At 42.0% G+C, this 15,950-nt stretch overlaps 1 protein-coding gene across 1 annotated transcript in view; it reads left to right on the top strand.

Annotated features, from left to right (window-relative positions):
- Nucleotides 1-1,197: 1,197 nt before the first annotated feature.
- Nucleotides 1,198-15,950, top strand: part of STMN2 (stathmin 2) — a gene marked incomplete at its 5' end in the record, with an annotated part of 41,438 nt that continues 26,685 nt past the window's right edge. Inside the window, 2 exons of the mRNA XM_080364122.1 lie at nucleotides 1,198-1,216; nucleotides 1,652-1,929. Coding sequence (XP_080220248.1) covers nucleotides 1,198-1,216; nucleotides 1,652-1,929 — 297 coding nt within the window. The remainder of the gene's footprint in view (nucleotides 1,217-1,651; nucleotides 1,930-15,950) is intronic.

Here is a 15,950-nt window from a genome sequence, read left to right as displayed (position 1 = left end):
TGTCTGCAAGTAATGTAGGAAGCTGTTAGCTTTTGACAATAAGGCACGTTTTCCCCTGGGAGAGGCAAATGATCTCCAGTTGGACAGTGTAAGGATGAGATGGCAGTGTAAGGATGGAGTGTCGTCCTCTTTGCCCCACCATCTTGGATCCTTTCTCCTCTAGGCCAACAACTGCTTCCAGCCCTAGGAGGTGTACAAAGAGATCCTATCACTGACGTGTTTCTAGCAAGAATTTCAGACAACCACCTACATTTGTTTAGTGGCTGGCAGTCATGTCACTGGCTCTGCTCCTGCTGGGGATAGAGAATCCTTAAAATTAATGTAGGGAATCCTTAGAATGTGTCTGTCCCCTTTTATAAAATAATCATATCAGGTCTCATTCTGCACACTTTATCAAGTGAATCAAGCTCGCAGCTTCCCAGTGGCTCTTGTTACACATCAGGGAAGTGGTTATCGACAGTTCTTTTCACATTTATCCTGGTTTTGGCTTTCCAGAGCTCTTTGAGAGGGTCAGCAGGTCCAGTTGCCATTCCCCAAGTTTTAGAAGAGTTTTGGTTGTCCAGGGCCAGGTCTAGGAATTCTAAAATAAGCAGTGAAATGCAGAAACATTCAGCATTAAACAATTGTCTGTGGAATCTGCATACATTTGCAGGAAACAGGATGCAGAGGTAAAAAAAAAAAAAAATCAGATCAGCTGTTTTACTGAAATGGTTTAGAAAATCCCTTGCATTGGTCCCTTTTTTTGTCATATCTTTGGAATAAAATGTGAAAATTGATTTGTGCATGTTTTACAGGTAGCAACAGCAGAGACTTCAACACCAATAGGCTTTTTTCACACAAGACATAAAACATTTGACATGGAATGTACTATTAAAGCCAGATCGAGGGGGGAGAGGCATTCAAGGACTGATTTCCATTTCAAACTCCATTCTGGCACTTTGTACTCCAGCACCATTGGTGGATCAATATTTAATGCCCAGAGATTCTGGCTCTGCAGGAGTCATGTCAGGGGACCTCTAGAGCCAATCTGCTTGGGTAGAGGAGTGATAATTATTCATGGGCTCCTGCCTCTTGCTCCTTCTCTTGCACAGCCCCACTCTGCTGACTCAGTGCCTTATTCAGTCTTCTCTTCCTCTCTCCACTGCTGTAGCTGGACCCCTTTGCCTTCACCGCCTCTGAGAACCTGCACATCCCACCATGGCTAAAACAGCAATGGGTAAGAAACTGCATCTCTTTTTCTTCAAACAGTACAACGGCCGCTATTTCCTAGGAGCACTATCTACACCGGGTGCTCTTCTCAGTGTCCCTAAAGTTTAGAAAAAATCAAGACACGCTAAACATATTTTTTAATTTCTTTGATCAGAAAAAAAAGGGAGGGGGTGTGGGATCGCAGGGCTTTTTTAGCATCCTAACTTGAGATCGGATTAAATATTTACTGATGGGTGAGGTCGACGCATGAGCACAGCCTGATTTTGAAACGACTTTCATTATTTTAATGATGAATACATGTATTATGGCATTAAAAAAAAAAAAAAAAAGAAAAAAAAAAAGATAAAAGGAACCGGAAAGTTAACCCCGCTACAAATGTGCCTCCCATCGCCCCCCGTAGCTCCCCTCTGCTTCTAAAACGAAACGCAAACCTCGTGGGAAGAGGCACAGCGGGAAAGCGGAGAGGCACCGCCGAGTGGAACCCAGCACCGCAGGGGCGGGGGCCTGCGGGCGGCGGCCCCAGGGTCCGGGCTGGCGGCGGGGGGCGCGGGGGCCGTGGTGCGGAGGGGCTGCAGCGGGGCGGGCACCTGCGGTGGGGCGCACTGCGGGCCGGCCGCGCCCAGCCCGGCGCAAGGGGCTGCGGGGGGGCGAGGAGAAGGAGCGGCCGCTCGCCTGATGCCCCGGTGCTGCCGCACCTGCAGTCTGCCGGGGGGGCCGAAGGTGGGGGGGGCGGGGGTGCCTGAAGTAGGTCACTGCATCATGGATAGCTGGCACTTTCTAGCAGTTCCCACCCTGATTTTCTCTCCCGGGGGGCAGCTTCCAGGGCTGTTGTTATCTTGCGTTTTTCAGCTGCAAGCAAAGAATCCTCCCCTCCTCTCCTTCCCCCCCCTTCTCCTCGGCCAGGAGCCGCACCCTGCGCCCTGCCGCCGCGGCGCCCCGCCCCCCCCAGCCCCCCGGCCCCTCCCCGCCGCCCCTCGCTCGGCCTCGGGGAGCGGCGGGGCGGGGCGGGGCGCGGCTGCGGGAGTTGCGCGGTCTCCCCGCCGCAGCCCCGGCCTTGGGGAGCCTTCTGGTCCTGGAGCGCCTGTCCTCGCCCCAGCGGGGGGAGCGAGAGGCAGGAGCCCGGCCCCGGCCCCTTTGTTCGAGGGAGGCTGCTGGAGAGGGTGGGGAGTGGAAAATCGCAGTGGAGGGTGTGGGAGCGAGAGAAGGAGAACAACCGTGGGGCCAGACTGCTGAAAGCATCCAGACTCTGTTACTCTTTGATTTTTCTTTTTTCCGATTTTTTTTTTTTTGGGGGGGGGGGGGTGGGGGGGGGGGGACGGGAGGCTGGGGGCAGTGAGAAGGGACCTACGTCTGATGCATTTAGCTTCAAGTTTTCACAGTCATTCACCATTGAGTCATGCACACACAAATGCCGCAAAATAAGGTTGGAGAGCTCCAAGACAATTGTTATCCTTCCCCAAGAAAGCAAATCCCATTCAAATTCCTGTTCTGTGCAGACTCTGTTATCATTCTTAATCATGTTGCACAAAGTTATACCAAATCCTCTTGGCATTGGCAGTAACTGATGCATTATACATATATTTATTTGAATGCTGATGTTCTGCTCCCGAGTAATAATGGTTTGTGGATTGGAAGCATTTTAACCTGGCTGTGACACCCCTGGGAAGAAGACAGGAGACAACTGGAGATGCAAATAGAGGAGGGAGACAAGGGCTGTGGGAGTCTGGCCAGCCCTGCAGTGCCGAGCACGCCGTCCCCTCCCCACTGCAGCAATCTGGTAATCAGTATTGATAATTTGTAGTCAGTCGGAGACTTATCACTGCAGAAGACCCAGTTAGGAATTCTGTCACTAGGGAAGAAAGGGCTCTTCAGCCTTTGATTAATGATCTCACAGCACACAAATATAAAGGTTTCTGCAGCAAAAGAGATGTCTGGAATCATTAGGTTTGCCCAGAGACAGATTGACTGTGCCACACCAGTTTTCTTATTAATATCTGCTTAACAAGCGACATAAGCAATGAAAATCAATGTAACTACCTAGGTTTCTGTAAATGCTAATTACAACAGCATTCAATTAATTAATGAAAGAAATAGTATTAAAAGCATCTTTTCTCTTTAAAGTCATAAAGGTTAAAGATTCTCTTCAGCATTTCTTTGAACCTTATTCTTCCTTGCTGTAGTTATTTGTAGAGAAAATTTGGATCAAGACAGAATATTAGCATATGCCACTTTATTTCAAGAGTTTCTTCAAGACAATAGATTTTATTTTCCTGTGGAAAAATAGATGCATTCTCAATCATAAGTGCTTCCAGTTAGTGCCAAATAAGCTACATTTGTTTTGTACTCCAGCTTTACAGAATAGACCACCGAGAGAACTACAGAGTGCCTGATTTTTTCCCCCTGTTGAACACTGTGTTTTGCAAAGTGACAATAAAGGTTAAATCTGGCTGCCACTGGAGCCAACAGCACATTTCTAATCAGCTTAAGCTGGCCCACTATTATGTTTCTGGCCCTGGTCCAGCAAGGCACTTAAGCAGGTGTCTGAGTTTGAGCATGTGAATAGTCCTACAGGCTTTGGACAGAACTCTTCACATAACTCAGGTTAGGCAGATGCTAAATAACCTTGATAAGCCTGTGTTTATAGTCTTACATACAAAGCAAAATGAAGCCTCATTTTCTTAGGCTCTGTTAAATAAAAGGTTTCAAGGAAATCTCCTTTGGTTTACATAGGAATTTCATCAGCTGCAATAATTTCTGGGGCTCAGAATGCCTGAATGCCCATGAAGTTCTTCTTTCTGTTCAGTTTACGTAGTGTATGAATGATGCACACCAGGCACATACAGGCACATCCGTCTATTTATCTATGTATGTGTCTTATTTTAAAATTTCATATAACATGACTGTATAGAAATTCTGGGGACTTTTAAATTACATCCTCCCCTTGACACCATCTTCTAAATGAAATCGGGATTGCATGGATAGAATCCTTCATACATTCCTACCATACAGAATGTGTGTTATATCAAAAAGCTGCTTTTACAAGTGGGGTCACTGCATACCTGATGGGCCATGTGCCTGGCTTTCTTAGGGTATGTACATGGCAGCATGGGGGTGAAGCAGTCAGTGATGCCACTGGAACCAAGAAAAGTGTCTGAAACTATTATGCCATTTTTTTTTCCTTGTGGTGTTTAATTTAAAGAATATTTATTATGAAAAATATTCAATTATCATACAGGAAGTCTAAATTATGGTTCTTGTTTATTTTGTGGGAAGTTGTTTAACAGAAATACATGGGATATATGTGAATAACATGTTAAAGAAGTGTTTTAATTCAAACTCCTTTTGAGATAGTCAGGAACTCTATGAGGTGATAAATGGGTGGGATTATGAGGATATGGGAATTCAGGCAGCCCCACACTGCCTCCTTTGCATATCTCAGTAAGACTCATTAAACTGTTGTAAAAGTGTTTCAGAGTTGTTGTTCTACTTGGTTATTTACATTTTAGTTACAAGCTCAGACCTCGATACTTAGCTTGATGGACACAATGTCACTGCTAAGTTTGTCTATTAATGGAGTACTGCATTACTGTTTTATCTGGTATGTAAACATACATATGAAGTCATAAATAAGTGCATGGTTGTTGAGTTTAACTGGTCCAATTATTTTAATAACTAGGCTTTTTTACTACAAAGGGGTAAGCATTCTGCCTCTGATCTGCCAGTGCCCTTAAACAATTGCTCGATCTTCAGGAAACGCACATGAGTAGTCATCTGGACAGCAATGGCAGTGACAAGCTTCAAGTTCAACAACATATAGCTAAGCGTCAGGCTGAATTTGGACTAACAATGCTCCTTTCTGTACTATGCAGTTTTTAGCAGGTTTTAACCTTTCCCTTTTATAAATAAATAAAGGTCTTGCCATTTTATAAATAAATTAACGCAAGTCAGGACTAAATTATTTTAAACTGTCAGAAAATTGCATCTCTGAATAGGCAAATAGGAAATTATTTTGAGAATGAATGTAGACAAGATTCAGAAAATAGTTTATTGTCTCATAATGTTAGAAAAAATGTGATTTGGCTGAGACACCATTTTTCCAAATTTTGTCAAGATCTAGAAGAAACATTTTAATCAGTTTATTTTTCAGACTTTTGAGAATTTTGGTCGCTAAGCTAATATAAAGTTGCTGGCAAGTACAGTTCACTAGAGAAATGAAGGTTAACACCTATTCACATTCATTTCCTGGTTTTAAAAAGTAGATTACTCTTCCTGCTATGTAGAACTCAGGCAGTAATAATTTTAAAAACAGTCCATATGGCTGAGAATTTATATTGCCTCATAACAGTTCTTTACTGACCCTGTGAGTGCATATGCAGGAGAATGGAGCATCGTCTGTTCCATCATCTTACGGAAGAGGTCCCGTACCATGTTGAGGAAATAAAATTAAAATCCAGCAGCTTGAACACTTCCAAAATGTTCTCTCACCTCCACCTCCATCACCTCTTTGTCCCAATATAAGCTCTGTTTAGACTAAAGGCTCCCCTGATTAATAATGTATTTCTGTAATCCATTCACCTTGATTTTGTCAATTTTAATTTCCTTTAATTAATTAAGCCTGATTTAAAAAAAAAATTAGTTGATATTTGTCCTGCAATAGTACGTTTCTCTAAATCACATTTTGCACACCTATTTTTTCTCTAAATATATGCGTAGCCTAACCTTGTGGTTAGATTTTTCTCAGGTGACATTTATACTAATTTCTTTAGAAAATAATTCTCCATTTTCAAATTAATAGCATTAATTAAAAAAACTCATTACAGAAGAGAGATGGAACACTCATATCCAGCAATATATTTAGATAGCATTTTAGCCTTCAAAGGCTGAACAGAATTAACTAATTAATTTTCCTAAGAGCCTTCTGTGAGAAGTAGAAACTATTATGCAGTTTGAAGCACAAAGACCAGAAGATTCCCACAATAAGTGGGTCCAGGCAATACTCGAACAGTGCAGCATTTTCACATAGGTCTAATTTAACTACCTTATTAGTTGATAGTTCAAAGGAACATGAGATCATCAGCACTCCTGTAAAACATCAAGCCCTAGGTGTCTTAAAGTAGCCATCTTAAAATGGTGTCACTCCAAATAACTGATATAGCAGGAAAATCAACTCACTAAAAGCTTTGCCAAAGATTATGCAGCAAGAAAGCCACCTCGTCAATATAAGAGACTGAGGGTGGCTCCTAGTCCAGTGACCAGTGGGCAACAACACAGCTGGAAGTGAAGTCCTCCAGCAAGTCTTCTTGCAGAGTGTGCTACCCCTAGGCTGTACATATATTGAGTACATTCGCCTTTCAACTTTTGTCTCCAGGCTTCAAAGCCCTTTGTCCTGGCATGCTCAGTAGTTCTGCCTGAGGCTTTAAGGGTGAGCAAATGTCACATCAGGAACCAGCAGTGCATGCTTACCTCTGCAATGACTACCTTTAAAAACCCAATGCTAATTCTCCATACAAGTCACCTTTATAAAACAAAAACTGTTACTGTCATCAGGTGGCTTGTAGAGAACATGCTTTCTTCTGCAGTATCCATAAAACAGATGATAGATCGTAGAATCACAGAATAATTTTGGTTGGAAGAGACCCTCAAGATCGTAAAGTCCAACCATAACCTAAGTCTGGTACTAGACTATGTGCCTAAGAACCTGATCTACAGGTCTTCTAAACATCTCCAGGGATGCTGACTCAACCACTTCCCTGGGCAGCCTGTTCCAGTGCTTGACAACCCTTTCCATGATTAAATTTTTCCTAATATCCAATCTGAACCTTCCCTGGTGCAATTTTGCAAATGAGTCTTGCCTCACTGGAGTCAATGGAGTTCAGCCACTGGCCTCAGTTCAATCAGCTGATCTGTAGCCCTTAGGGACGCTGAAATTGGTACATGATTTGGAGGAATGGCTGCTATTCACAATTCACAGAATCACAGAATCGACTGGATTGGGAAAGACCTCAGAGATCATCAAGTCCAACCCTTGATCCCACTCCAATCCATTTACTAGGTCATGGCACTAAGTGCCATGTCCAATTTCAGTTTAAAAACCTCCAGGGATGGTGAGTCCACCACCTCCCTGGGCAGGCCATTCCAATGCCTGGCCACTCTCTCTGGAAAGAATTTCTTTCTAATATCCAGCCTAAATTTCCCCTGGCAGAGTTTAAGCCCATGCCCCCTTGTCCCATTGCTAACTGCCTGGGAGAAGAGACCAATCCCCACCTGGCTATAACTTCCCTTCAGGTAGTTATAGAGAGTGATGAGGTCACCTCTGAGCCTCCTCTTCTCTAGACTAAACAACCCCAGCTCCCTCAGCCTCTCTCCATAGGTCTAATGTTCAAGTCCCTTCACCAGTCTTGTTGCTCTTCTCTGGACCCGCTCCAGCACCGCAATCTCTTTCCTGAACTGAGGGGCCCAGAACTGAACACAATACTCCAGGTGTGGCCTCACCAATGCAGAGTACAGGGGAAGGATCACTTCCCTTGTCCTGCTGACCACGCTATTTTTGATACAGGACAGGATACCATTGGCCTTCTTGGCCACCTGGGCACACTGTTGGCTCATGTTGAGCTTCCTGTCAATTAGTACCCCCAGGTCCCTTTCTGCCTGACTGCTCTCCAGCCACTCTGCACCCAGCCTGTAGCGCTGTAGGGGGTTGTTGTGACCAAAGTGCAGCACCCGGCACTTGGCCTTGTTGAACCTCATCCCATTGGAATCAGCCCATTTTTCCAGTCTGTCCAGATCCTTCTGCAGAGCCCTCCTGCCTTCCAGCAGGTTGACACTCCCTCCCAACTTAGTGTCATCAGCAAATTTGCTGATGATGGTCTCAATCCCCTCATCCAAATCATCAATAAAGATGTTAAACAGGACTGGACCCAACACTGACCCCTGGGGAACACCACTAGTGACTGGCCGCCAGCTGGATGCAGCCCCATTCACCAGCACTCTCTGGGCCCGGCCCTCCAGCCAGTTCTTAACCCAGCAGAGAGTGCACTTGTCCAAGCCACGGGCTACCAGCTTTTGCAGGAGTATATTATGGAAGACAGTGTCAAAGGCTTTGCTGAAGTCTAGATAGATCACATCTACAGCTTTCCCCTCATCCACCAGGTGGGTCACCTGATCATAAATATAGATCAGGTTGGTCAGACAGGACCTGCCCCTCCTAAACCCATGCTGGCTGAGTCTGATCCCTTGTCCATCCTGAAGGTGCTGTGTGATTCCATTCAGGATGATCTGCTCCATAACCCTGCCAGGCATCGAGGTCAGGCTGACAGGCCTGTAGTTGCCAGGGTCAGCTTTGCAGCCCTTTTTGTGGACTGGGGTAACATTGGCCAATTTCCAATTGTATGGGACCTCCCTAGTGAGCCAGGACTGTTCTTTTTAAGCTACACACAGTTCTGATCTGTGAACTCTGCAGATACAATCTGAAGTGGTGTTGGTTTTCATTCCATTTAAAAATACTGTTGATCCCACTTGGAAGCTTGAGTCCACCTGTGAACATCAACCAGCAATTCTACCTGGGACACATACCTCAGCCCTGCAAGGTGCTGGGCACCCCTGACTACAGTGCAGGCAATATCTACTGCTCTAGTTGCTCAGCACTTTTCAAAAACAGAAAAAATTGCTTTGGAGACTTCAGTCTGCACAGACCTGCATCCTCAGGCTTAATGCAGAAATGCTGGCCCCTGGGAACAAAATACCCAAGACATCATCTCGCTGAGCAATACCAGCATCTGAAGCTGCTCTGTAATTATTTAATTTTCTCTTCCACTTATTATGTTTTTCTTTTTCCTGTCTGCTAATACATAATTTAACAAATGAACTGAATTTAAGTTCTTTCTGACAGGATGTGCCGTTAAACTGATGCACAGCATCTACACAAAACATTAGGCTTTGCTGAATACACTTAGAAATGTTATTTTTTTGAAAGTATAGCTGTCTAATCCAAGAAGTTCATAAATAAATTATAATTATGCGCTCATTCTAATACACAAAACCCATCTACTGTTGTAGCAGTTGTTGTGTGGAGAAATTGTGATCCTTCACACTTACAAAACAGGCTTGTTGGGGTTTGATGGGGTTTTTCTCACCAGTTTTGCCCCAGGCAGGTGGTTTAGTTTAAGGAAGTGACTGTGAGCACTTCACCCACAGCCACAGAGAACCCCTGATTTGGTTTCCTCCATCATGGTAGGAGGAAAAGGAGGTGGCGATGGATGCACTCCTCTCCCTCGGCCAAACAATGACTCTTGTCCCTGCAGGCCCTTCTTCCCCAGGGGATGCCAGAGACACCAAGATGTGGTTCCTTTCCATTGTCTGGTGGGAAGAACAAAAGGACAAAAGAGACAAAAGAGCACACAGGAGGGAGGATGACCTCCACCTCGTAACTAACTGAGAAGCTCTGGTTTATAGCACCATTGCTGGATTTTTCATGATACAGCCACAGGGTATGAAACAGAAACAGTTGTGGGAGCAAAAAACAAACCTCAAGTTTCTTTGAGTGGTGATTAAGTTCCTTCAGCTTGAATCCCATCATTTCTGAAAGGGATTGAATGCAATTGTGGCATTTCCCAGCCCAAGGTGCCCACTGTAGACAGTTGTACCAATGGGCAGCAGTAAGACAACTGTGAATGTTTCTCCTCAGCTGCATTTTAAAACAAACCAGTGGCTGCCCCTGCACTTATGAAGAACCCTGTCCTATCTATGTGTGCCACATGCTCTCAGGAAATAGGCTACAGAGATTTCTGCAGAGGATAAGGACTGGCTTGGAAGAACACCCAGTTCCTAATGTTAGGGGATTAAACGTTTCAAGTCTGAGACACTCTTGCTTGAACAAGAAAGTAGCAACCCACAATGCACCACCAATTTGAAGAGCACAAATTGTGGTATTTATGGATTTTCATGACCTCTGCAGCTATGCAGGAATTTGCAGAATCTACATTTTGGATTTAGAAGCCTGAATTTTCCTTACATATCATTTTAGGCACCTTGTTTATTTGATTTGTCAGTTGATCATTTTATGATCTTTCTCTTCATTAAGAAGAGGATAATCTTATCATATATACCTACCTAAGAGCTGCGATGTGAAGTTATGTTCTGTACTGCATGGAAATGTGTAACAGTGTTCTATGTTACAAAAGTTGCAAAAATCCACACTGATCAGATTAGGAAACAGAGCAACCTACCTTCTAATGCTATATTTGCATTCTATGCTGTTCAGGTACTTTTTATAATCCTTAGAGAATTTCTTAGGTAAAGAAAAATGTATAAGTTATACTACTGACTGGTGTAGAAGTCTGCAAATGGAGAGTTTACCTTAAGCTAAGGTATGCTTTACCTAAAGCTAGCTAAGGTACTTTTCAATGTTTAAGGTTTTTACATTTAAATATATTCTGTAATTACTAAGTGACTATGTAGCTATAACTTCCAATCTTGATACTGTTATTGATCCATTCTAAAGCTGTTGAAAACACAAATTGTCCTTTTGGCCTACAAGTTCAAATTAAATCTTCTGGTTTCCACTAGGATAGCTCCTGGTAGGACTTCATTGGCAGGGATCCCTGAAGTGTCTATGTTGTTATGACTATTATTTTTTCCATTTAAAAAGACTGGTCAAAGATGCACAATTTTTTTTACCTACGTTTACATAGAAAAGTGTAGAAAAAAAAATTTACTAGTATTTTTGTACTGCAGATCCTCCAGTTACCTGAATGGAGCTGTAAGAAATATTTGCATTCTCCTAGGAAATCTTTTAAATTAAAATGAATGCATGAATCAAGCTGTGTAATTTCTCAAAGACACTTTTTTGGAGGTGAAATTCACTTCTGTAACCCTTTTTATTATCCTTTACTAAATATCACATTTAATTATTTTGATGTATTTGTTTCTTACATCACTCCTGTGAAAAGAAAGAGGAACTGATGTCATTCAGCAATCATGTTTATAGCCACTTGATTATACAGTCTTTGTCTCCAGGTACCAGCATTTATTCAATTTGTTATGTAGATGTAATACAAAAGTCTGTTTCTAAGCTAATACATTTTTATGTGTTATGATATTTTTTGATGCTGTCAAGACTGCAGTCAGGGAGCTTTCAATATTATATGTTGTAGATAGGAAAGAAGCCCATACTCATAGTGGTTTCAAAACTGAAATGTTTAATGTTTGTCAACAAAACACTTGTTCTCAAGACAAATAGCTTCTTGCTGGGAAAATTATGTTCTACATCTAAACATCATTATTTTCCAAGTAAAATAGCAGTAAAGGCTTCTTAATAAAAGTAATAGTAAGATACTTGTTTTTATCTGTATTGAGGATTCAAGTTACTTCCTTGATGCATTCACATTTTTTGTAGTGAAACATTAAGAAGGAAAATATCTGACTTAGAGAATCATACCACATTAGATTAACTGTGTAAAGAATTCCTCCTTCTAGTGATGGGAGGCCTGAAAAACAGGATTAAATATGATAGAGGTACTTTTAAGTGCTCTGCAAAATTGCAATGATCAGTTTGCATAGCTTGCCAGCACTATTCTAGAGATCTCAGCTCTACTGACATCCTCATCTCTTCTGCATGAAAGACGTGAACAGGATTGCAAAGAGTAAAAAATTGCAATAATAATCCGGGCAGAAAATTTAAGGCATTTAGAGAAGCAAACAGGAGTAATCTACAATACTATAATACAAAGGTTACACAATTACATTTGGTACATTTCTATGTAGTTATAGAGGTATAATTTCCTAGATTAAAACTAAAATTAAGAAAAGGTATCCCGGAAGCAGAATATTATATCAGATGGACCTGAACTGCTACTCTAATATTTGTGTAGTCTTTTAGTGTCATATACATATTAGAGGAAAGTCTGAGCTAGCAGATAGGAAGATTTCTGTTTCAGATTACTCTGAACTTTCTTGTGAGCAATGTGGCATCCTATGCAGAGTTTCCCATCTGCTCCATCCCCGCCACCTGCTGATTTCCAGTCCAAATCCATTTCCTTGCTACCCTTTCCCTCATTTTCTTAACCTAGCCTCATTATCTGGTCGTATAGTCACCCCGACTCTTGGTCCAATTGTCCCATCCCCTGACTGACTTTTTCATGGTTGTTTTGTTTTGTTTTTAAATTTGTCTGCTCTTGGCAATTTCTTCCCCCAGGCAAATTCATCTCTTGTGCCTTCACACAGCCCATTCCTTCTGATAGTCCTCCACACTTCTGCAGGACCAGAAGGGGAGTAATTAAAATCAAAGGATATTTGTTTCCTCTTCTTTTTCCAATTTCCAGCACTCCTCTGGTTCACGTCGACCAAGAGGAGCAGTGCTTGAAGCAACACTCTCAGACCATGTGAAACCAGTCATGTCCAGCACAAAATGTCCTCAGAGAAATCGGCTGTAAAGCTTGGTCGTGTCTCTCCCAGCCACAGTTGAAGCCTGCAATCAGATATTTCAGTGACTTATTCCATGGGTAGGCCTGGGCAGATTTTTTAAATGAGGAATGGTTTCTGGCACAAAGTGCTAGAGCCTTTTAAACAAGCACATTAGGCACTTGTTTAGTTTACCACATGCAAGCTATGTATTTTTCCTTAGTCATCGTCCCAAGAAATAGTGAAATGATTTTTGCTAAAAGCTCCTCCAAAATTCAGCAAGAGGTAGCCCTCCAGCCAAGAAAACTGTAGGCTAAATCACTGTAATTTAGCAAAGTGATACTCAATGAAAGGAGGGCTCTCATATTTTCTAATGCAGTGGAAGTGAAAAAAGTGGCAGTAGATGGGGAATAGCAATGGCTCACTATGGTGTATTATTCATGTAAGTGGCTGAGATGTGCAAAGGCCAGGAACACCAATCTTGCTGGAATTGGATCCTAAACCAATGCAAATCTACGGTAGTAGAACCATGTTGATTTATGTCTGATTAAGCCATTTTTTCCCCCTTTAAATTTCTTGAAGCAGCAGCTTAGGAAGGAAATATCTCCCTTATCATTTTGAAAAATCTTGTAAAAGCCAGCTACACTAATAAAGGAGAATTTGATTATACAGGAAAAGAGACTTTTTTATATGGGAAAAATAATTTGATTGTAAAACAAAAGAGAAAAAACAGGCCATTTTAAGTTGACATTTGGATATCTCCAGCTCCTGTTACTATTAGAAAGTATTGAAAAATATGATGGCCAAACCAGTCCTGGAAGTTTGGTAAGTCTGTTACAAAGGAGAGGCTGAACAACACAGAAGTTCTGATTTACCTTTAATGACAGACTGTTGATGCTGTGATTTGCTGGTGCACAGTACCCTGAAAATATAGCTATTGCAAGTGAAGAACTCTTTTTATTTGAAATGAGCCAAGCACCCTCCAACCAGAGCCCCACAGGAGTCAATGGAGCATCTCTGCAGGGATCGGCTCTTCATTTGGTTAATTTGATGGCAGAGCAGTGTCTCTGAATTATTTAAGGAGAAGGGGTAATGTTTTTAAACTAAAAGAGGGGAGATTCAGGCTACATGAGGAAGAAATATTTTACAATGAGGGTGGTGAAACACTGGCACAGGTTGCCCAGAGGGGTGGTAGATGCCCCGTCCCTGGAGACATTCCAGGCCAGGCTGGACGGGGCTCTGAGCAACCTGATCTAGTTGAAGATGTCCCTGCCCATTGCAGGGGGGTTGGATTAGATTGTTTGAATTTGTTTGAACCATCAGCATGGTTTCAAAGAAGAGGCTGTCATTCTTTATTTTTCTTTTTTTTCCTCGTTCATTTTACACACCTTCTGATTAAAGTACTCAATAATATTTATAATCTATGCCTAATTGTGGTAAATTTTAGCAATGTGCTGTTGAGGTTATCGTTATTTTCTTAATGGAGGCAATCAAATGTTTGAATATATGCCTAAAGACATGGCAGGATACAATAGTAGAAGTATAAATCAGGTAATTAGTAAAAACGATTGCATAGATAGTTTAGTTAAAAACCATACATAAAATCTGAGAGCCACAGAATAACAGATATGTGACGAACAACTCAAAAATGTCATTTTGGAAAGCCCCCCAGAAAGCATCTATTGGATAAAACTTAAATGCACCGAAGTCAAAGAGAAATTTTTAGTTGACTTAAAACAAGGCTGGGTTTTCATCCACAAATTATTTGATTGCAAGTACAACAGTATTGATAAGTTCGAGATCAGGACTGGCAAAACCTTCAAACTATTGCAAGTAATTTTACTGGGAGTTAGGAGAAATTCATGACCACAGAATGATGCAGGACATGGGCCATATCTTCTAGGTGGGCTTCTAGAGGACCACTGATAAATGACCACAGTTCAGTGGGTGTTCAAGCTAAAGTTTTATTTTAGCATACAAGCTTCGCATGTATTTTTTCTCAGGTGGAGAAAGGATGTGACAGATTGGAAGATGCTTGTCACCTAGCAGGAGTCAATAATATTGAAGATTTCATCCATCGTTTCATACAACTCACTTTATTGATTGTTGTCACTGCCCAAATCAGTTTTACTAAAACAAAACAAAACAAAAACAAAAAACAAAAATAAACCAAACAAAAAAAGGCAAAAAGTGTCCAATTAAATGAATCCCTCAGATTTAATTTCCAGTCTGGGTTAGGTCTTAAGTTTGACCTGTATTAATGTTTTGAATTGTGCCAATTTCTGGTTAAAATAGTTACATTTATATCCTCATGCTCTATTTCTAATACAATTTTATGGTTTTGCTCAACCCAGATTTGTTGAGCAACATAAGTTAATACTCACTGACGACCACACTATTGTATTTGCAACAGTTCCAAGAATGAAATTATCATTTCAACTTTGCAAGCTATATAAAATCTTCCCAGTGAGGCAAAGCCAAAATTTTAAAAGAATTATGACAGTGATTCTCTTTATTTGCTTTTATGTATCTTTCTATTACCTGTATCTATTAGGCTGTATGGCTAATTGCTTGCTTTGCAAGCAAGCTTAAGTGGTGAGAGAGTTTTTACAAAATCTGAAAGGGTACTTGGAAGAGTGCATTTCTAAAAAGAGGTAGGATGACTGGGGAAGTGGCCTGTGGTGATGACCACATCTGAAGTCCAGCAGCTGAACAGCCAGGGTTTCTTCCTGGTGCTACCCCAACAAGGTGCTCTTGGAACATGGTGAAGGAAATTGTGAGGTTCTTTGGCAAGAAAGGAGGTAGGATGTAGGGCAGCAAGAGGGTGAGTGATTGGGGAAAGAGCCAGGAAAAGAGTCTTTTTCTCTGGAGACATTCAAAACCCACCTGGATGCCTTCCTGTGTAACCTCATCTAGGTGTTCCTGCTCCAGCGGGGGGATTGGACTAGACGATCTTTTGAGGTCCCTTCCAATCCCTAATATTCTGTGATTTTATGACTCTGAAGAGCCAGAGGGATTTGGTTCTGAAATACACTGGGAATGAGCTCACCAAGAGTCTGCAGCTAATTTACGAGTCCTCAATGGCAACAATAGTGCAGAAGTCCAGTGAGATGAGATGCACTTTTATTGGGATAACAAGCACCAAAAGATGTGAATAACAAAAGACGAGTGGAGCTGGGGGTGTAAGTTGCTAACATGCCCTCCCTCCCACAACACCACACATGAAATACGGCTTGCTCTGGGAATTGAACTATGGAGAGGCTGGTTGGAAGGACATGTAGAGGTTATCTAGCATGACCTGCATGAAGAAGGTCCATGGACCCTTTGTCTATCCAAGTCCTGAA

This window comes from Nesoenas mayeri (genome assembly GCF_963082525.1).
Source record: "Nesoenas mayeri genome assembly, chromosome: 2".
NCBI classification, from domain to species: Eukaryota; Metazoa; Chordata; class Aves; order Columbiformes; family Columbidae; genus Nesoenas; species Nesoenas mayeri.
Note: the sequence above shows the minus strand (reverse complement) of the source record. Positions and strands in the feature narration are given on the sequence as shown.